We start from the raw sequence: 23,167 nt of genomic DNA, 5'->3' as shown, positions 1-23,167 counted from the left end.
TCTGACCAGACCATTACCTGTGAGAAGTGTTAAGAGACTGTGGGGTTGATTTACTTACTAAGAAAAGCGGGAAGTAATGGTCGCTTTACATTTAGTGACGCCCAATTAAGTCAATTAAGATCACGACTGGGTGAACATGCGAATGAAAAAACGCGCTAATAGCGGCAAACACGTGTTTGTAAATGTCAAATTGACAAATCCGCAAATTTACAAGTGGCAATTGCAAACGAGTTCATTATATGGAACTGCACTGCAGCCATGATGACATGAATGTGAATAAAACATTCTTATGTGAGATGTGCTGTACCTCGTGATGTATATTCCAATTAGTATTCCTAGTAGACATGTGCACACTGATATATTTTGTTTCGGAATTTAGTTTTTGTCCGAAAAATACATTTATTTCGTTACTCCCGAAATTCGTTTTTATTTATTTAGTTTTTAGTTTAAAAATGCGTTCGAAAATCCAAATGAATTAAAACAGAGCGCCACTGCCTCTGGAGTTTTTTTTTATTTGTGACATTTATAAACAAATTAGTTTTGAAATTTGTTACTTACATTTTGAAACACCCGTTTTTTGAAGTTTTCCCATTGCTTTTTTAGAATCTAAGAACGCTTTATAAAAATCATCTACATCGTTGTCATTTTACCTGTGGGCATGTAAAGCCTACAGGCATTCTCTTCCTGGATTCAGTGACGTGCATCTCCCAGAATGCAATGCCCGTTCTATCTAATATCTCGCGCATGCTCAGTAATATTTACATAGGAGCGCTCTCTCAAAGTGACTGTCGTAATGACGTCACTTGAGGGTTCTAAATTGCGCGATAACTCGCGTCAGGCAGCTGCACAGACTACTGGTAACAAGAAAAAAGGATCCCAGGAGACAGTGCGGCACAAAGGAAGTGTCGTAATAGCCGCACCAACCCCGCCCATACCCGCAATCCCCCAAACCCGGAAATTGCAAAGATCTGCAGAAAAAAAAGGTACATATAAAAAATTCTGTCAAATTTATATATAACCGATAAAAATAATATTAGGGAGCTATTGATTAACCACTTGGGTACCGCGCTATTGCAAAATGACGGCAATAGCGCGGACCCACATTTCCGGGACTACGTCTATTGACGTCATCCCGGATACGAGCGGCCTGCGCGCCGCCTGAGGGGCGCGCGCGGCGCGCTCTGTGATCGGCGAGTCCGTGTAAGGGGTCGATCCCGACCCCTTATCACGTGATCAGCTGTCAGCCAATGACAGCTGATCATGTGATGAAACGGAGCCGGTAATCGGCTAGTATTCCTCCTCGCGCTGACAGCGCGAGGAGAAAAAAAAAAAGCCGATCGCCGGCGGCCGTGTTCGGGACATCAGTCCCGATCACGGCCAGCAATTTAAACGGACACCTGCCCCCTGCCAGTGCCCACCTGCCACCCGCAGTGCCATCCTGAAATAAAGTAAGTGCCCCCCTGTCAGTGCCACCCAGCAGTGCCCATAGTGCCCACAGTGCCACCCAGCAGTGCCCACAGTGCCACCCAGAAGTGCCCACAGTGCCACCCACAGTGCCACCCAGCAGTGCCACCCACAGTGCCACCCAAAATCTGCCTCAAAGGTGCTGCACCCCAGTGCCGCCCATCAGTGTCCAGCAGTGCCGCCCATCAGTGCCCAGCAGTGCCGCCCATCAGTGCCCAGCAGTGCCACCTATCAGAGCCACCTATCAGTGCCACCTATCAGTGCCCATCAGTCCCATCTATCTGTGGTACCTATCAGTGCCCATCCGTGCCACCCATCCGTGCCACTTATCCGTGCCACCCATCCGTGCCATCTTATCTGTGCCCATCTTTGCCCATCAGTGCCGCCTTATCTGTGCCCATCGGTGCCACCTTATCTGTGCCTATTAGTGCCGCCTTAACTATGCCTATCAGTGCCCACCAGTGCAGCCTATCAGTGCCCACCAATGCAGCCCATCAGTGCCCACCAATGCAGCCCATCAGTGCCCACCAATGCAGCCTATCAGTGCCGCCTAATCAGCGCACTTCAATGAAGGAGAAAAATGACCCGTTTGCGAAATTTTATAACAAACTATTAAAACATGATTTTTTTTTTTTTTTTTTTTGCATCTTTTTTTGTTTGTTTAGCAAAAAATAAAACTCCGAGCTGTAACTAAATACCACCAAAAGAAAGCTCTATTTGTGGGAAAAAAATGATAAAAATTTCATTTGGGTACAGTGTTGTATGCCCGCGCAATTGTCATTCAAAGTGCATCAGCGCTGAAAGCTGAAAATTGGTCTGGGACTGAGGGGGGTTTAAGTGCCCAGTAAGCAAGTGGTTAAAAATCAGGTGGAGCTCTGCTTTAAGGTCGAATCTGTCATTGAAGGCTTATAGTGTCTGTCGAGTGGTCAAAGAAGATTCGACAGAGAAGCTAAACTGTATGACTCCATATAGTTTAGCTGCTCCGTCTAATCTTCTTAGAACTTTTGACAGACACCATAAGCCAATGATTCAACGTTTGTATGTTTTTCGCTGCTTTGTCGAATCTTTGTGGTTCATGTTGAATGTATATAGTTCAAACAGAAAATGGATTGGTGATAGTGATTACTGATCAGACAGGTAACAAGATAGGGTATATAGAATCTTTATAGAATCTCAATCTATAATATAGAATCTATAATAATAAATCCCCCCCACAACACGTGCAGCCTCTGAGGCTATCACAACACTAGCAACACTAGTATCACTATCAAGTTCACAACACTAACACAATAGCAGCAGATTATTATGAAAAAGCTAAGTTGAACTGTAGCTTGCTTTACTATTGTTCTGCTGCTGTGCTTATGCTTAACCACTTGCCGCCCGCCCTATAGGCAATTGACGGCGGCAAAGTGGTTTCATAATCCTGACCGGACGTCATATGACGTGATCAGGATTATGAGCCGCTGCGCGCCCCCGGGGCGCGCATCACGGCGATTGTTGTTGCGGGGTGTCAGTCTGACACCCGGCAACTACGATCTTGGTAAAGAGTCTCCGACGGAGACTCTTTACCACGTGATCAGCCGTGTCCAATCACGGCTGATCACAGTGTAAATGGGAAGAGCTGGTGATCGGCTTTCCCTCACTCGCGTCTGTCGGCTGCTTCTCTGACGGGGGGGGTCTGTGCTGATCGATTATCAGCACAGCCCCCCCCCCCGAGGATGCCCACACTGGACCACCAGGAACGCCACCAGACCACCAGGTAAAAGGTAATCCTCCCTAGACCACCAGGGATGCCAGTCAGCACAATGGGTGCCAATCAGTGCCCATAATGGATGCCAATCAGTGCCCACAATGGGCATCACTGATTGGCATGCATTATTGTTTGGCACTGATTGGCATCCATTACTATAGTATAACACCAATGCCGCCTATGAGTGCCCACCTGTGCTGCCTATGAATGCCCACCTGTGCCGCCTATGAGTGCCCACCTGTGCCGCCTATCAGTGCCCACCTGTGCCGCCTATCAGTGCCCACCTGTGCCACCTATCCATGCCCATCCATGCCCATCTGTGCCGCCTATCCATGCCCATCTGTGCCGCCTATCCATACCCATCTGTGCCGCCCATCTGTGCCGCCCATCCGTGCCGACCATCCGTGCCAATTTGTGCCACCTATCAGTGTCCGTCCGTGTCGCCCATCCGTGTCGCCCATCAGTGCCGCCTATCAGTGCCGCCTATCAGTGCCACTTCATTGGTGCCCATCAGTGCCGCCTTATCAGTGCCCATCAGTGTAGCCCCATCAGTGCCCATCAGTGAAGGAGAAAACGTACTTATTTACAAAGTTTTAAAACTGAAACAAAAAAAAACATTTTTTTTTTTCAAAATTTTCGGTATTTTTTTATTTGTAGCGCAAAAAATAAAAACCGTAGAGGTGATCAAATACCACCAAAAGAAAGCTCTATTTGTGGGAAAAAATTATAAAAATTTCATTTGGGTACAGTGTAGCATGACCGCGCAATTGTCATTCAAAGTGCGACAGCGCTGAAAGCTCAAAATTGGTCTGGGCAGGAAGGTGTTTAAGTGCCCTGTATTGAAGTGGTTAATTGCTAAATAATTCAGGTTCTCTGACAAACAGACCAGCTAAGACTGACTGTCTTCTGAAATGATTCAGTGTGTGTCTCTCTCTCTGCTAGCAATCGTAAGTGAAAGTAAGTTAGCTGTATGTGTGTACTTAGTTCTAGCTATTTTACTGCTCTTCCTCTTTGGTTACAATCAGCCAATAACATTCATCATCATCATTATTTTTATTTTACTTCCCCCACCCAACTCCAGCAGTGATCTTTTCTCTCTCTGTCAAATCTTTTCTCTCTCTGTCGAATCTTTTTTCTCTGTCAAATCTTTTCTCTCTATGTCAAATCTTTTCTCTCTATATAGAATAATCCTGGACTAATAGAGTTAAGGTTAGGCACATTCGACCACAGGTTCGATAGAAACAGATTGTTATTGTCAGCTTCATGTCGAATCTCCTATCTATATGGAACTTTTGTCACAGCGAAAATGAAAATAAAGCATTTATTTATGTTGGATCTTTCATTTTTCGGATTCTGCACTTTCGTTATCATTTGTTAAAACGATAACGAAAATACCTGAAATTCGGACGAAAATGCATTCGAAAACGAATGCACATGTCTAATTCCTAGTTTGTTTTCTTCTTTTGCTAACGAATGCAGTTATGAATGAGTATTACATAGTAATGTCTGTTATACTGTAAAGTTACATGTATTGAACATTTACAGTTACATATCTGTTACTTATTTTTATTTTTTTATAAAAATATAAAAAATATATTCTGCTGCTTCTCCTGAGTACGAGGATACCACATATGTGGGACTTTTTGGGAGTCTAGCTGCGTACGGCACCCCGAAATCCAATCACTGCCTTCAGGGTTTCTAAGGGTGCAAATTTTTGATTTCACTCCTCACTACCTATCACAGTTTCGAAGGCCATAAAATGCCAAAATAGCACAAACCCCCCCCCCCCCCCCCAAATGACCCCATTTTGGAAAGTAGACACCCCAAGCTATTTACTGAGAGGCATGTTGAGTCCATGAAATATTTTATATTTTGCCACAAGTTGCAGGAATATTACAATTTTATTTTTTTGCACAAAGTTGTCACTAAATGATATATTGCTCACACATGCTATGGGCATAAGTGAAATTACACCCCAAAATAAATTTTGCTGCTTCTCCCGAGTACGAGGATACCACATGTGGGGGACTTTTTGGGAGCCTAGCCACGTACGGGACTCCGAAAACCAAGCACTGCCTTCCGGATTTAAATATAAAACGCTACCAAAAAAACTGTTAGCGATCGCAGGGATCGGGCCTGACTCTGCGATCGCTGCAGTTATGTGTTTAGTGTTTTCGATACTGCACTTGGGTACTGCACTTGGGTGGGCTGGGCGGAGGGGCAAAACGCAGGTGCCAGCAGGTATCTGGGCTGATCCCGTTAACAATGCGTTTTTTTGGAACCCTAAACTGCTGGGGACGCTAGTATAGATCTGATCAGATCAGATATTGATCTGTTCAGATTCTATACCACTACGGGAGGTTTATGCTTTGCGCGTGGGTGTTAGCGGTACTGGCACTAACCCAGCGCTGCCTGGGGAGACGCAGAACCTGACCCTAAAAGCGAATTGATATCACCCGCCGGGTGATCAGGGGGTTAAACCTTTATTCGCTAATAAATGGTGGGTGCCCTGATGCTATAAAAAGCAAACTAACTAACCAGAGTCACCCGTAACACTTATATGGTGATCACTGGTGAAAGGGTTAATTAGGGGCAATCAGGGGGTTCACATTTTTATTAGGTAGTATATGGGGGTCCCTGGCGCTATATAAAAACCTGACGGGGAACCTAAATAACTAACTGGCTAACCAGCATCACCAGTGACACTTATACTGTGATCGCTGGTGAAAGGGTTAACTAGGGGCAATCAGGGGGTTAAAACCATTATTGGGTAGTATATCGGGGTACCTAGCGCTATAAAAACCTGGCGGTGAACCTAAAAAAATAACTAGCTACCTAGCGACACTAGTGACACTAATGCAGCGATCAGAAAAACCCTACCCTGCACCTAACACTAACTGCCCTGACACTTTTTACTGTCACAACTGACACTGAATGCAGTGATCAGTAAATAAATGATCACTGCAATCAGTGACACTGTGACTGGGAGGGGGGGGGGCGATCGGGGGGGTGATGGGGGGGATTTGTGTGCCTATGTGTGCCTACATGTTAGTGTAGTGTTTGGTGCACTTACTTTCAGTGTTCTCCTCGTAGACCAGTCCGTAGTCCGGTCAAAAAGACCCCCCCCCGAGGAGAATGACATCACTTCCTCCCTGCCTGCCTACACTAGATAATCTTCAATTGGTAGATACATGGAGAGCTCACAATGTAGGAATTAAAGCTTACACATTTTACTCAAATTCACACGATAGCTTTGCATGTCTTGATTATATATTTTGTACCCCAATTCTTTTAGCCAACTACTCAAAAGCAGACATTCATTCATGTCCTTGGTCTGGCCACTACATTACTTCCTTTTACAACTTCACATATAGGCCCTGCCCCTACACCCTATAAATGGCGCATCAATGATTCTCTACTAACAGATCACATGCATACATAACAGCAACTCACCTTGATTTTTTTGCTCATACCACAACTCCAGATATGCCTCCTATTTCTATATGGATGGCACATAAAGCTGTCATGAGAGGTCACTTAATTAATATAGGATCAGCAAATAATAAATCCAAACTAGCGGACATTAAATCTCTCACCAAAACTTGGATCGTTTATATAACAATCATAATCAATCCCCATCCCAGAGTCTTTTAAACCAAATTCACGAAAAACGTATAGCCTTAGACACCTTATTGTCAGCAGACACAGAGAAGGCTCTGAGATGGACTAAAGCAAAATTCTTATTATACTATAAATTATTATGAACTCTTCCTCCACCATGTTTGCTAGAAAGTTAAATCAGTCGACAAAACCCTCTCATGTCTATAAACTACGTAATCCAACAGGTAATTTAGTTTTCCATCTCAAAGAAGTTCTAGAGATATTTTCAGACTTTTATAAAAACTACTCTCTACACCTCAAACACCACCCAAACAAACTTCTTTATATTGGTTAGAAGATATCTCACTCCCTACTCTGTCCAGCCAGAATATTGAAGCCTTGAAAGCCCCATGCTCAGACATCAAACTAAACCTCATTATAGGTTCTCTCAAAATCTCCACAGACCCCAGACCTGACGGTTGCTCTACAACATGTTATAAAAAAAATTCCCCTATTTTGGCCCCTCACCTTTCCAAATTATACAACCATATTTTACAAGGAAATCACTTTCCAAGTGACATGCTTTTAGCAAATATGTCCCTTCTACCAAAACCCCACAAAGATCATACCACCCCACAAGATTATCGCCCAATTTCTGTCATCAATAATGACCTAAAAATATTTGGCTGTTTACTGGTAGAAAGATTGGCTTCAGTCATTACCCCTTAAATTCAACCAGACCGGAATGGATTTATTCCAGGTAGACAAATCACAGACAACTTAATAAACTAATAAACAACTTAAGATTCTAATTTACATTCTAATATGGCACTTATACTTAGCCTTGCTATCCATAAGGCTTTTGACAGCATTAGCTGGTCTTATTTAGATTTATTACTCCCCAAATACAGTTTATGCAACTCATTTCTACATGGTTTCAGAGGTTTATATCATAATCCCCAAACACGTATCAAACTCCCTGGTAATAATTCAGATTTCTTCCCATTGGGCAAGGGTGTCCACTATCCCAACCCCTTTTTGCTTTAGCCATTGAACCTCTTGCCTGTGCTATCCAGAAAAATTTAAACATCAAAGTTACACTAATGCCGCGTACACACGACTGGACTTTCCAGCAAAATAGGTCAGAAGGAATCATTCCATCGGATAGTTGGATCGTGTGTGGGATAGTCCAATCGTTTTTCTTTAACCACTTGCTTACTGGGCACTTAAACCCCCCTCCTACCCAGACCAATTTTTAGCTTTCAGTGCTGATACACTTTGAATGACAATTGCGCGGTTATACAACACTGTACCTAAATGACATTTTTTCATTTTTTTTCCCCACAAACAGAGATTTCTTTTAGTGGTATTTAATCACAGTTGGTATTTTTATTTTTTGCTAAACAAACAAAAAAAGATGGGAAAAAAAAAAAAAAAATCATGTTCAATAGTTTGTTATAAAAGTTTGCAAACAGGTAATTTTTCTCCTTCATTGATATGCGCTGATGAGGCGGCACTAGTGGGCACTGATAGGCTGCACTGATGGGCACTGATAGACACAGGTAAAGGTGGCACTGATAGGCACAGATAAGGTGGCACTGATGGGGACAGATAAGGTTGTACTGATGGGCACAGATGGGCACAAATAAGATGGCACTGATGGGCCCTGATGGGTGGCACTGATGGACACTGGTAGGTGACACTGATAGGTGGCACTGATGTGTAGCACTGTTGTTAAGGCACTGATTGTGGGCACTGATAGGTGACACTGTGGGCACTGGCAGGGAGCACAGGTGGGCACTGATGGGCTGGCGGCAGCTCGCTGTGATCAGGACTGATGTCCCTCTCATGGCCGCCAGTGATCGGCTTTTTTTTCTCCTTCATTTAGAACAAAAATTAGCTATGAGTAAGCGCTAATTTTAGCGTGAAACGCGTCAACGGTTTTGTTTTTTATTTTTCCCTTTGTTACGGTCATTTGTGTAATGTGAGGTTTTTCAGTTTGAAGAAATAAAGGCACTTTTTTACTTTTCATCTGATCCGGAGTGCGGCTGTCCAGAGTTTGTTCATGCTTTAACTACTTTTTTTTTTCTCCTCAAGCAGTCAGCGTGAGGAGAAAAAATAGCCAATTAACGGCTCTGTTTACATCACATGATCAGCTGTCATTGGCTGACAGTTGATCACCTGGTAAGGGGTCGGGATCGACCCCTTACTCCGATCTGTGATCCAGCAAGTCTCATAGACTCGCTGAACACAGAGCATGCCACGCGCCCTGCAGGGGGCACGCAGGCCGCTCAGGCACGGGGCTACATCAATAGACGTTGTCCCGGCAAAGCAGGTTCACGCTGTAGCCATCATTCGGCTATATCGCTGATCTGTAGTGGTTAAAAAATTCAGAGGGACCTAGAAATAGAACATGTTTCAAATCTGTCCGACGGACTGAATTCTTATCGGGAAGACCGTTCGTCTGTATGCTGGTCCGACGGACCAAATATGACGCAAGGGCATCTATTGGCTACTGGCTATTGAACTTCCTTCTCTAGTCCCGTCGTACGTCATCATGGTCAAAACAAACGGATTTTAGTCCGTTCATGTGTGGGCAAGTCCGTTCGTTCATAAGTCCATCGTAACTCATCGAAAGTCCGTCGGGAAGACCGTCTGACCTTTTCTGTCGGAGAGTCCAGTCGTGTGTACCTGCCATAAGGGATCTAGTGAATTAAAACTGAGCCTATATGCAGATGATGTCCTAGTATTTCTCACTGAACCATTAATCTCCCTACCCAACCTTATTAAAGAATTCAATATATTTCATAACCTTACTGGTTTAGGTGTAAATTTATCCAAATGCTCAGCTTTGCCCATAAATATTCCACCATTGACTACATCTTCACTTGGTGCTCTAATTCCTTTACATATTTAGGTATTCATCTTACCCCTTCATATAAAGCCCTTTTTCAGGCCAACTACCTACCACTATTCACTAGTATTAAAACCTTGCTTAAACTATGATCAACTTACTATATTTCATTCACAGGAAGAATTGTTGCTACCAAAACGGTTATATTGCCCAAGTTATTTTTTTTTTTAGAGCTCTCCCTCTTCTAATCCCTAAAAACACCTTAGATTCACTCCAGAGAGAAATTAATAAATTGAATTGCCAAAACAAAAAAAAAACAGATTCAGCTACTCTCTCATGTTTAGACCACAATCCAACGGAGGGTTAAGCATTCCCAATTTATGGATATACTATCTTTCAGCAAGATTCACTCAATTAGCTCAATGGTATGCTCCAGCCACACAAATCCCATGGCTTTTATTTGAAGAACAATCAATTCTCCCATATCACTTACAAGGTCTATTATGGTCCAGATCTGTTTCACCCCGGAATGATCTCTCGTATATATAAAAGTATTAATGAGTATTCCATGACGGAAAAATCTAAACCTATGCTCTAATAGGAGACTGACATAGACCAAACATTTTCACAAGAAGAATGGGATGTTATGATATGAAACCTAAAAAAAAATGTACTAGAACAATCTCAGTTAGGGAATCGGCTATCAAGCTTTACAACCGGTGGTATTTAACCCCTGAAAAAATTAATACTTTATAGACATCAACATCCCCTCTCTGTTTTAGAGGCTGCCCTGATCAAGGTACTTTTTTTACATATTTTTTGGAACTGCAATCATCTCAAATCCTTATGGCAACAACCAAAAGTTAAAATAGAACAAATAACAGGTAGGAAAATCTCATTAATACCACAGATGTGCGTTTTGTTCACACCTATAACAGATATAACAATTGCCTGCACTAGACCCATTCATACTCTATTTAGTTCCATCCATTGGACTATAGCATTCAACTGGTGCTCCACCTCCATCCCATGGCCTCAGGTCATAAACAGAATGGAACAAATCAAACTCTCAGAACACATTCATCGTATATTTTTTGACACCATGCACATCTTTAAGAAAAAATGGACATCTTGGGAAATTTCATTGCGTTAACAATTGTTCTTTCTTATAAATATTTCTATATATTCTTCTGACCTCAAAAGTCATGTTCTATATACCTTTTCTTATAGTCCGGTGAACTCCCTGAAGACCCGGGAAGTCAGCGAAGAGGTGAGTACCGGTCAAAAGAATTTTGATCGATCAAAAGAAATTTGATCGATCAAAAAAATTCAAGATTAATCGAGGAATTAATCTTTAATTTTCACAGCCCTACATATAATATATATCTTGCTAACAGAATACTGTTTATAATCTAATAATATTGTATAATATATTATAATAATAATATAATAAAATCATTTGTAAACAAAAAAATTTACACATTTTGTTATGTTACAACCAAAAACATAAAAAATATTTTATTGGGAATTTATGTGACAGACCAACACAAAGTGGTACATAATTGTGAAGTGAAAGAATGATAAATGGTTTTTACATTTTTTTTACAAATAAATATCTGAAAAGTGTGGCGTGCATTTATATTCAGCCCCCTGAGTCAATACTTTGTAAATCCACCTTTCGCTGCAATTACAGCTGCAAGTCTTTTTCAGTATGTCTCTATCAGCTTTGCACATCTAGAGAGTGACATTTTTGCCCATTTTTTCTCGCTAAATAGTTTAAGCTCAGTCTTGTGCAGACTCTAACAGGTTTTTTTCTAAGAGTGCCCTATATTTGAATCCATCCATCTTCCTAACAACTCTGATCAGCTTCCCTGCCCCTGCTGAAGAAAAGCATCCCCACAACATGATGCTGCCGCCACAATGTTTCACGGTGGGAATGGTGTTTTTAGGGTAATGTGCAGTGTTAGGCCGCGTACACACGGGCGGATTGTCTGTCCAACTTAGTCCGCTGAAACGTGTTTCAGCGGACAATCCGCTCGTGTGTGGGCTTCAGCGGACTTTTTCAGCGGACAGTCTGGCGGACTAAGTCTTTCGGAATTTCCGTAATTTTGTCTGTCCAAACTTGGTTTTGTCCGTCCAAACTTGGTTTCAGCGGACAGTCCGCTCGTGTGTAGGCAAGTTGGACGGACTAAGTATGGCGCATGCTCAGAAAGGATTTACACGGCCGAAGGTTGCATTGTAGTGTATTGGACGTCGTTTTTCTAGTCCCGTCGTACGTGCTGTACACGTCATCGCGCAAGCTTTCAACGGACTGTCTGTTCATCGTGTGTGGTCAAGTCCGTTCATTCAAATGTTGGACGGACTGTCTGTCGGATTGTCTGATGAACTTAGTTGGCCAGACAATCCGCCCGTGTGTACGCGGCCTTAGTTTTCTGCCACACATAGTGTTTTGCTTTTAGGCCAAGAAGTTCAATTTTGGTCTCATCTGACCAGAGCATCTTTTTCCACCTGTTTGCTGTGTCCCCCACATGGCTTCTCGCAAACTGCAAACGGGACTTCTTATGGCTTTCTTTCAACAATGGCTTTCTTCTTGCCACTTTTCCATAAAGGTCAGATTTGTAATGCCTGACTAATAGTTGTCCTGTGGACAGATTATCCGCCCTGAGCTGTGGATCTCTGCAGCTCCTCCAGATTTACGATGGGTGTCTCCATGCCAGGCCTGTCAGTTTAGGTGGACGGCCATGTCTTGGTAGCTTTGCAACTGTGCCATACTCTATTTTCGGAAGATGGATTGAACACTGCTCCATGAGATTTTCAAAGCTTGGGATATTTTTTTTTATAACCTAACCCTGCTTTAAACTTCTTCACAACTTTATCCCTGATCTGCCTGGTGTGGACTCTATTTATTAATTAGGTGAATTAGGTGAAGGCAATTGGTTCCACTAGATTTTCTTTAGGGCTATCACAGTAAAAGGGGCTGAATACAAATGCACGTTACACTTTTCAGATATTTACTTGTTAAAAAAATGTAAAACCCTTTATCATTTTCCTCTCACTTCACAATTATGTGCCACTTTGTGTTAGTCTATCACATAAAATCACAATACATTTATATTTTTGGTTGTAAAATGACAAAACGTAGAAAATTTCAAGGGGTATTGTACCTGTGATTTTTTTTTTTTTTTGTACCTGTGATTTCTTTACTATGTAATTACTCTTTTCTTTGCTAAAATCTTTTTGCAGCAAAAGAAAAAAAATCAAGGAGTATGAATACTTTTTCAAGGCACTGTATCTCTCAGCATGTTCATTAAAATAAGATTCAAGTTTTAAAAAAAACATATATAATGAGATGTACAGCACAGAAAAAAGTAGCGTAGTGTGACAGAAATAAACCAAACCACCCAGTGTAAAAAACATTTTTCCATCACTGGTCTTAGTAAGCACCAAAAAAAATTACCAATAAAGGGCCATAGCAAAACCGGCAAAGGGTTGCATGAGACCACTGGGCTACAGATTGGGCACCAGGCGTCTATGGTCTCTGTACACAAGTGAATGTAAAGAAACATTAATCAACAGTAAGTGTGAAAACAATTAGAACTAACTATGATATCTCTATAACCTAAACAAGGACCTACCGACAGAAACAAAGCCTAGGGAGGGAAACAGCCACTGCCTAGAACTACATGGAAAAAATACCATATATTTTTTACCTATGAGCTTTTTTAGAAGATTCAAACTTAAGCAGCACTCTAAGAATAATAATACGGGTGTAATTAACTAAGATAGACTCCAAGAAAAAGGTAGAAATGTTTCATACCTGGATCCCGGAGAAAGCTGTTTCTCTTCCTGTACAAGACTATGAAATAATAATACACTTTGTAGACCTTTGTATCCTGCTCACCTCTTCATCTCATCACTCATACATCAATCATTAACTGTAGATAATGAGCACAAAAAATAATTACCATTTCCACCCTGTGCTTTCTTAAACAACTTGTACCCTGTGATCAGAAAGGCCAGAGAATACTCTGTTATGGAGCATATACTGTGTAATAAACATGACGTATCGTACCCAACGTAAAGCATCACTAGGCTGTAAATGAAATGCTTCTTATCTTAGTCCTAGCCTATATAAGTAATGATAGCTAATCTAGTGTACTGCGTCAAAAGAGGTTTGATTATGACTGATAAAGGATGTACCCGATTCAAGGGTATTCTAGACATCAGACAAAAAAATCCCAAGACAATCCCTTTAAAATCCTACCTTTTTATCCTTTTCTAGATCTATTTATAGTATCTGGGCTTTTAATTATTGTTATTTAAATAAGCACATTTAAAATTCAATAAAAGTAAAAATTAATTAATCAAAGTGTTCAAATACTCTATGATAAAAGTCTATGCACAGTCAAAATTTTTTTTTTTGCTTTGGATAGAGTGGGAAGGGTTAGAACCCTTGCCAGGGTTATAATACTGTCTGTGTCCTGCAATAAAGAGATTTACCCTCTCTTTTTGTCCTCCACGACAGGCACAGAAACAGAAAATGACAAAAAAATATATATATATTTTATAGTTGTCACCAGAACAAGAGGAGGGGGGAAGGGAGAATTTTCCAATGGATACAACTGTTTAAGAAGGGTCTTTCTCTCAATTGGTAGATATTTCCTATAACTTCTCCATGATAGGCAATGAAGAGAAATTTTCCTAGTGGGACAACAACATCAAAAAATAAACCTAGAGGACGTTTAACCCTTTCCCACTGAAAACTAAATAAAAAAGAAAAGTTTTGGTTATGCATACACTTAAACCTAAACTGCACCATGGTTTTTCATGAATATGATAAGCAAGGAGCTTCAGCCACAAACATAGTTCATGTACAGAATTTAGATATCATGATAGGAGCATCTGAATTATGACACCCTCGGTTTGTCATGTGAATATGTTAGAAAAAATTAATGCTAGAATGTGCTATTATTAGAGGCAACATATGGTCTGCTCTGTATGTAGGAATATGTTCAATTCTACACATCACAAATAAGAAAAAGAAAAAAAAATATTTCACATATCCAGATCTAAGAACCTTTTGAAACCATTTTGTAACATACAGGTCTAAGAAGCAAAAGTGGCAAAAAAAGAGCACGATGCAACACTTCATTTGACGTCAACTTTTATTGAAAATACCTGGGAAATTAGTAACACACTAAGATGGTTCAGTTCCAACTGGGCAATAATCTGTATTTGTCAGCACACACAGATCTAGAATCAGAAGAGTCATCATCTTCTACATGTGCAATCCCAGCAAGGTGTGCCTTCCTAAGGTAAGACAGAAGTTGTCATGCAGATTAGCACTTGCAAAAAATTATATCCAATTATTCAGTTAACACATGCAGTGCCTTGAAAAGGTATTCATACCCCTTGAAATTTTCCACATTTTGTCATCTTACAACAAAAAACTTACATTTATTTTATTGGGATTTTATGTGAAAGACCAACACAAAGTGGCACGTAATTGTGAAGTGGAAGGAAAATGATAAATGGTTTTCAACATTTTTTACAAACAAATATGTGAAAAGTGTGGGGTGCATTTGTATTCAGCCCCCCTGAGTCAATACTTTGTAGAACCACCTTTCACTGCAATTACAGCTGTAAGTCTTTTTGGGGATGTCTCTACCAGCTTTGCACATCTAGAGAGTGACATTTTTACCCATTCTTCTCTTCACAATAGCTTAAGCTCTGTCAGATTGGATGGAGAGTATCTGTGAACAGCAATTTTCAAGTCTTGCCACAGATTCTCAATTGGATCTAGGTCTGGACTTTGACTGGGCCATTCTAACGTATGAATATGTTTTGATTTAAACCATTCCATTGTAGCTCTGGTTGTATGTTTACTGTCATTGTCCTGCTGGAAGGTTAACTTCCATCACAGTCTCAAGTCTTATGCGAGAAGAAAGGGGGGGGGGGAGTATAGTGGCGCTTGGAGAGAGACAATGGGTGGGAAACAAAACTATGGGTAAAGGTGATTATGGTAATAAAATCCAGTGGTTGGGGGGTAGTTTGGACTCTGGAAAGTTCAGTTCAGGCTAGAATGGGTTAGGAACAAGTTTGATGGGTTAAAGATGTATATAGGGCTCTAGAGGTGCAGCCAGCTGTGGAAGAGGAAGCAGCTCTGTAGATATATAATGCGGAGAACAGTGGCGCTCATCTGAGTGCAGTATATTAAAATGATTGTGAAAGTAGGGGGGAAAACACAGCGCTATGTTGAACTAACACAAAAACGTGAAAAAACAGCTGCCAACACTTCAAACAAACAAAGTTCAGAAATATAAAACAACAAATAGTGTAGCGCTAATTTAGATAGTGATATATTCACAAGAAAAAATATCCGTGTATGAACAATCATGCATACTGAAAAGAACAGTGGATACAGTCCTCTATAATATAGCTAATGCGCAAGAATTGTGATAAAAGTTCTTCAGAGGAGATAGACGTTTCACTGATCGGGTGTAACCAGATGTATCAACTTGTCTGAAGTGATCTAAAAGATAGGTGGAATACTCTTACCAGATGAGGTGGACTCGCCAGTCTTACGACAGTTGAGTCAAAAACGCTTGGGATCCGAACATGGGACCAGATGATGGATTGGAGGTAGTCAGCCCAGATTCTAGGAAGACTCCAAACGATAGAAAAGCCGTGGGGGGCGTCTCTCGGGATGTTCCTCAAGTTGTCCGAATCAGGTATGGCCCAATTGGGATTTGAGCCCCGAGTACAAGGGAGGTTCACAGGAATAGTAATGAAGAAAAAAGAAAGCTCCAAATGATGCAGGTCAAAAAAATAACCATCAGGTTTTATTTAAAAAGTCATAAAAATGGACATAAATTATGGCAAGTGATCACAAAAAGAACAGGATAAAAGCAATGTGGGGTACTAGATGCGAGCCCTACATTGCTTTTATCCTGTTCTTTTTGTGATCACTTGTCATAATTTATGTCCATTTTTATGACTTTTTAAATAAAACCTGATGGTTATTTTTTTGACCTGCACCATGTGGAGCTTTCTTTTTTCTTCATTACTATTCCTGTGAACCTCCTTTGTACTCGGGGCTCAAATCCCAATTGGGCCATACCTGATTCGAACAACTTGAGGAACATCCCGAGAGACGCCCCCCACGGCTTTTCCATCGTTTGGAGTCTTCCTAGAATCTGGTCTGACTACCTCCAATCCATCATCTGGTCCCATGTTCCGATCCCAAGCGTTTTTGACTCAACTGTCGTAAGACTGGCGAGTCCACCTCATCTGGTAAGAGTATTCCACCTACCTTTTAGATCACTTCAGACAAGGTGATACATCTGGTTACACCTGATCAGTGAAACGTCTATCTCCTCTGAAGAAGTTTTATCACAATTCTTGTGCATTAGCTATATTATAGAGGACTGTATCCACTGTTCTTTTCAGTATGCATGATTGTTCATACACGGATATTTTTTCTTGTGAATATATCACTATCTAAATTAGCGCTACACTATTTGTTATTAAAATGATTAATGATTAATATATTAAGATAAAAAAATTAAAATAAGAATTAACTCATAGGGTAAGGGTTAAAATGGCTAGTCACAAGGGGAGGCTCGCTGTGTAGTCCTGATCCGGATAGCCGGCGGTGTGGGGTGCTGCTGCTGTCTCGCTGGCTGCAGCGGTTTCCAAGGCTCCGAGTCAAGCTGCCAGCTGGCCCCCTGACGGCTATGGCGTCACTGGATGTGGGGCACAGGGCCAGCATGAGCGCATGTTATAAAAGTTTTAAATGTTTATTGTGTGACTATTAGAAAAACAATATCCTGAGACTGATTTTTAAAAACTTACTTCTGAGCACATTATTGTATTAACTTGTTGTATTGTTTTATCTTAACTAACTCCATAGTAAGTTGTAGGATGATTAGATTTAACTAAATATGATAGCCTAAGAATGTACGGGGAACATGAATATCAAAATAAAGTACCATCCTGTACCATGACAACGTTATTTATGTTTCCTCAGCCAATAGAAGCATAGAGGTGGTATTCTTGTTGGAATAAGGGGGGGGGGAGACATATTCTTTTGTGAGACTGTTTTCTGCAGCTTGTCCTGTAAGCATGTCTCCCTTTTGTGGGCCACATCAGAAATAAATTGTCTGCTTCTCAATACATCTGGAGTTTTGACTGATCACAAGAGAAGATTCCTAACAGCGCGTCCAAAGCATGCATGCTCTTCTTCAGGCTGTGATAGCATCATGATGGAATGAGGCAGTATTGATATGGTGACATGGAGGAGGGAGGGTTCCCCCTAAAATCCATACCAGTCCCTTATCCAAGCATGCAGCTTGGCAGGCCAGGGAAGGGGGAAGTGCCCCCCCTGAACCATACCAGGCCACATGACCTCAACATGGGGGGTGGGTGCTTTGGGGCAGGGGGGCTCTGCAGGGGGCTTATCGTAATCTGGAAGCCCCCCCATGTGAATGAGTACCCCTACGCAATGCAAAAAAAAGTGACAAAAAATAATAAAAACACAGAGACAGTTTTTGACAATTCCTTTATTAAAAAAGAAAAAAACAGTATCCTCTGATGTAGATCCATCGTCAATCACCACCGTCCAAAAAACTATTTGGATTTTTGGGGGGACCCCATGCTTTTTTTTTTTTTTTTGCCATGGGGTTCCCCTTAAAATCCATATCTGGTATGGACTGGAGGAGGGACCCCACGTTGTTTTTTAAATAGTTAATAGCAATTGCAACTGTGAGTCTATTTAAATTATAGTAATTTGACTTGTTTTTTTTTCTTTAGAAATGTAATTTTTGCTGCAGCATGTTCTATATGTGCTACAAATGCACCACTTTACAGGCAGACTAAGGGGACCCCCAGGCACTATATTTCAAAGAATTTTTCATTTTTATTGTTGCATGTTAAGCATCATTAAAATCACTGCTCCTAAAAAAACTATTGTTTTTACAAATGTTTTTTGCATTGATACATGTCCTCCAGGGCAGTATCCGTACCCTCATACCCCTTTTATGGCCAATTACTTGCATATAAGCCTTCAAAATGGGCACTTTTTATTTCTCATGTTCGGCTCCCATGGACTTCAATAGAGTTTGCTGTTCGGGCAGAACTTTTCCGCTGTTTGAGAGTTCTGATGCAAACCAAACAGGGGGGTGTTCGGCCCATCTCTAAGACCCCATTCACACTGGGGCAGTGGGTCCATTACCGGTAAAGCACTGCTAGTTTTAGTGGCGCTTTACTGCTGTTATAGTGACACTTTTCTGTTGCTAGTGTTGTGCTTTTAACCCCCCCGCTATCAGCCGAGGAAAGGCTTTTCCTCTGGGTCTGTGACATCATAATGGGCGGGGACATCACCTGGCGATGTCCCTATATAAGTCGCCGCACGCCGCGTCCCTGTCATTGCGGCCAGAGACAGCAACCATGTAACATCTCAAGAAGAGAGGAACAGAAGAACAGAAGGCGTTGAAGACAGTGGCAAAGACAGCGGCGACATCGGCGACAGAAGACCGGGCCACCGCCAGTAAAAGAGCTGGAAGAAGGAGCGGAGGCCCGGCAAGTAGAACCAAAGAGGGGGACAAGACCCCCGAAGTCGGAAGAAGACCCCCGGGCGGTGGCGAAGAAGAAAGCTGGGCTCCTCCGCTAGTAAAAGAGCTAGCAGAAGATAGCGGAGGAGTCCGGCGAGAAGACCCCCCAAGACGGAAGAAGACCCCCGGAGCTGTTCAATAAATTATTTTTAACCCTTGTGTGTTGTGTTTTATTTACATTTTTTCACAGGTGAATGGGTAGAGGTACATTGTACCCCATACTCATTCACATAGGGTGGGGGGACGGTATCCGCGGGCCCCCTTATTAAAGGTCCGCCGGACTTTTCCGCCGGATTGTTTGATCGTGTGTACGTGGCATTAGAGTGGTTCGTTTTTAAAAGGAAAGCAAAGGGACAAGCAGGAACACCAGAGATTTCACATAAATTAGGCAATATAAAGAGAACAGGATACTTTCTCGTACAAGTACATGGTACAGCAGCCACATATGAAGTAACAAACACTTTAAAGGAAGGATTGGACCCCCTGTACACACCATGAGAGTCAAAAGCGCTTTAGGTCTTATAGAATGACTGCCCTCTTTACTCCTCTCCTTTTACCCCACCAAGCTCCTCCAAACTCCTCTCTCCACTCTGAGAAAGGTCACTGTTTGTGAATAGGCAAGTGTGCTGACAAAATTCAGGCAGGAAGAGGGGAGAAAGACCTTCCTAGTGTAGTATTTTTTATTTCACATTGGCACTTAAAAGGTTACACCTACTTAAATAAGTTAAAACAGGCACCCAACAGTAGTCAACAACTCACTATACAGGACCTGGAAATGCAGCGTCCGGCACACGCTACACAGATGGAAGTAATGTCGCCAGAAACAGGAAGTCCTGGCCAGTGCATTTCGTTCACCTATTGGGCTTGGGCTCACGATACAAGTGTGAAATGCATTAGGCGGGACTTCCAATCCGATTTCTGGTAGCCTCACTTACAGCCTGCGGAGCGCATGCTTGATGCAGCGATACCGAGCCCTGTATACTGAGTTGTTGATTACTGTTGGATGCCTGTTTTAACTGTAGTGCCTGGCTAATTGGTAGTTTTTGATCCACTAATTTCTGTCCTAAGTCTGAGTTCAATTTGTAGTCTCTCTCTTCTGTCAATAGGTGGAACTATTGCCTTTGACACTAGGATGATGGATTACAGTGAATTCAGGTGAAGAGTGAATAAGTTGTCTCAGCCAATCAGCAGGAGTTTCTTTGGCCGCTGTGTATGCTGGGATAGGCTATTTATTCAGGAGGGGTCAGGTTATCAGGGTTCTTCCCACCCAGGGCAGTGGCCTGGGTGGATGTGTGTCAAACAGCTCCTGGCTGCTGGGTCTGAAGTCTGAGGCCTATCCAGGAGACCTAATGGCTTCTAGGTTTATGTGAGGCCTATCCAGTAATTCAGGGTTCCGTAAAGGAGGAGCAGCAAAGGTTAAGCCTGAAACCTGGGGTAGAACCAAAAGTGTTAGAGGCTCAGCCCTAGGGGAGCCTGTTCATTGCCGGAGGTAAAGGAGAAGCAGCTGCCGGAGGCATGACCACTCCGGCCAGAGGCATGCTTGGAAGGGATGAAGTTCTGAAGGAGTTCCAGAGCAGATGCTTTACTAGCCGGGGACGGTGAAGTGGGAAAGCTTCAGTGGAGACTCATCCAAGATTCCAGCGGGTAGCTGTAAGTAAAGCTTGATGAAAAGTACAGCGGTTAGCTTTGGGTGAAGCTTGGGGGATCCAACAGGTAGCTGAGAGTCCAAGAAGTCTAGTGAGAGATGGCAAGCTGAGCTTGAGGATCTACAGTGGGATACTATGAGTTAAGCTGGAAGATCTACAGGGGGATACTGTGAGTTAAACTAGAAGATCTACAGTAGGATACTGTGAGAGAAGTTGTTGCTTTAGGAGACAGCAGTGCTGCATTCAGCTTAAAGGTCATTTTCTATTAGGAGACAGCAGTTGCCAAAAGATACAGATTGTTGCATTCAGCTTAAAGGACCTTTTTATATATTGCTGTCTGCCTGGTTCTATTTTTGTCTTTGGAGTTTGCCTAATTGCTATTGCATTTGCCTAAGGGTGTCCAGTGCCCTAACCCTCTCTCCCACTGTTCCTGTTAAAAGAAATAAAATCTTACTTCATTTTTATAAAAGTGATTGGCGCTCAATCTTTCCATCTTGCACCACACCCACTATGCCTTGTAACCTGTACCCTCAGAAGAAATGTCAGTTCTCCCTGGCTCTGGGGGTCACCATCAGGTCCTTGGAAGTCGGAGGGACCGCTACACAACATATATAAGTAAATGTAACCTTTTAGGTACCAATTTGCAATAAAAAGTACTACACTAGGAAGGTCTTTTTTCCCTCTTTGGTTTGGTTTATTGTATATCATTTCCATAAAAGTCTGGAAGCCCACTGAACTTCCCAGCAATGATAAAAAAGCAATAACATTTAGAAATATTCCTGTCTTTTTGAGAGACATGTCAGCGTCTGATGTACAATACACAATTAGTTTTTTTGGGTAACCCATACATCTACACATTTTTCAGAACTCTCCAATGTCTTCAGAACGTGGTTATCTCAAACTATATGACATACAGTAGTTTTCACTGATGTTCATTTCTACAATACATGTACATGTACAGCATCACATCACCAACGCAAGAAGTATTTTCATTCTTAACCACTTGCCGATCGGGTGCCAGCGGCGGTCGGTATCCGTTCAGGAGCGATCCGGGATGAGGGGGCGGCCATTCGTTCATGGCCACCCCCTCGCGATCGCTCCTGACTAATGGAAGTGAAGCGTGACATCACTTCCTCTCCTGTAATTTAAACACAGGCAGAGGAAGTGATGTAATCTCTCCTCCGTGTCGGTATTTTTCGTTCCGGCACCGAGGAGAGAGGATCGGTGAGTTGCACCAACACTACACAATACAGTAAAACATGCCAGGCACACTCTCACCCCCCCTTCACCCCCCGATCACCCCCCCAATCACCCCTGCACCCCCAGTCACAGTGACACCAATTGCATTTTATTTATTTTTTTGCATTGGTGTCATTTGTGACTGTAATAACTGTTAGGGCAGTTAGGGTTAGCCCCCTTTAGTTCTAAGGTACCCCCCTAACCCCCCCAATAAAGGTTTAACCCCGTGATCACCCCCCGTCGCCAGTGTCACTAAGGCTGGGTTCACATTGCAGCGGTTTATGAGAACGGATGTGATTCGCACCGCACTACAGTGCAAATCACATCCGATCTCTGTGCGATTCGAGTTCAGCCATACAGATAGTATGGCTGAATTCGCGTCGCACCCGCCGCACCCGCCGCAAACTCGCACTGGACCCTTTTTTTGGTCCGCAGCAGAATCGGATCGCATGGGTGTTCACACCATGCGATCCGATTCCTGTCCGAGTTTGCAGATCGCACTGCGATATGCGAACTGATCTGGGGGTGTCATTAACATTTCACTGACACTCCCAGCAGTTCGCATAGGGCAGTGTGATGTGGGAACCCGCAGCAGATTTGTGGCGTTCCCGCATCGCTCCAATGTGAACCCAGCCTAATAAGCTATCGTTTTTCTGATCGCTGTATTAGTGTCACAGGTGACGCTAGTTAGGCAGGTAGGTATTTAGGTTCGCTGCAGCTTTTTATAGCGCCAGGGACCCCCATATACTACCGCATAAAGCCCCCTGATTGCCCCCTAGTTAACCCTTTCACCAGTGATCACCATATAACTGTTACAGGTGACGCTGGTTGGTTAGTTATTTTTTATAGTTTCAGGGCACCCGCCATTATTACCTAATAAAGGTTTAACCCCCTGATCACCCGGCGGGTGATATAAGTTTGAGGGTCAGATAAGGTCTGCGTCGCCCCAGGCAGCGTCAGGTTAGTGCCAGTACCGCTAACACCCACGCGCAAAGCATACACC

General features: G+C 42.5%; 1 protein-coding gene across 2 annotated transcripts in view; it reads right to left on the bottom strand.

Moving 5' to 3' along the window:
* The window catches only part of CDHR2 (cadherin related family member 2), a 225,239-nt gene extending 211,585 nt beyond the window's left edge, over positions 1–13,654 (bottom strand). Inside the window, exon 1 of one of the 2 annotated variants that reach the window (XM_077472404.1) lies at positions 13,634–13,654. In XM_077472404.1, the coding sequence (XP_077328530.1) occupies positions 13,634–13,636 (3 nt within the window). In that variant the 5' untranslated portion in view covers positions 13,637–13,654. The other variant, XM_077472405.1, reaches the window with a different exon arrangement.
* Positions 13,655–23,167: the final 9,513 nt, after the last annotated feature.

Source organism: Lithobates pipiens, unplaced genomic scaffold (assembly GCF_037356315.1).
Source record: "Lithobates pipiens isolate NorthernLeopardFrog02 unplaced genomic scaffold, aLitPip1_a1.2 Scaffold_8, whole genome shotgun sequence".
NCBI classification, from domain to species: Eukaryota; Metazoa; Chordata; class Amphibia; order Anura; family Ranidae; genus Lithobates; species Lithobates pipiens.
Note: the sequence above shows the minus strand (reverse complement) of the source record. Positions and strands in the feature narration are given on the sequence as shown.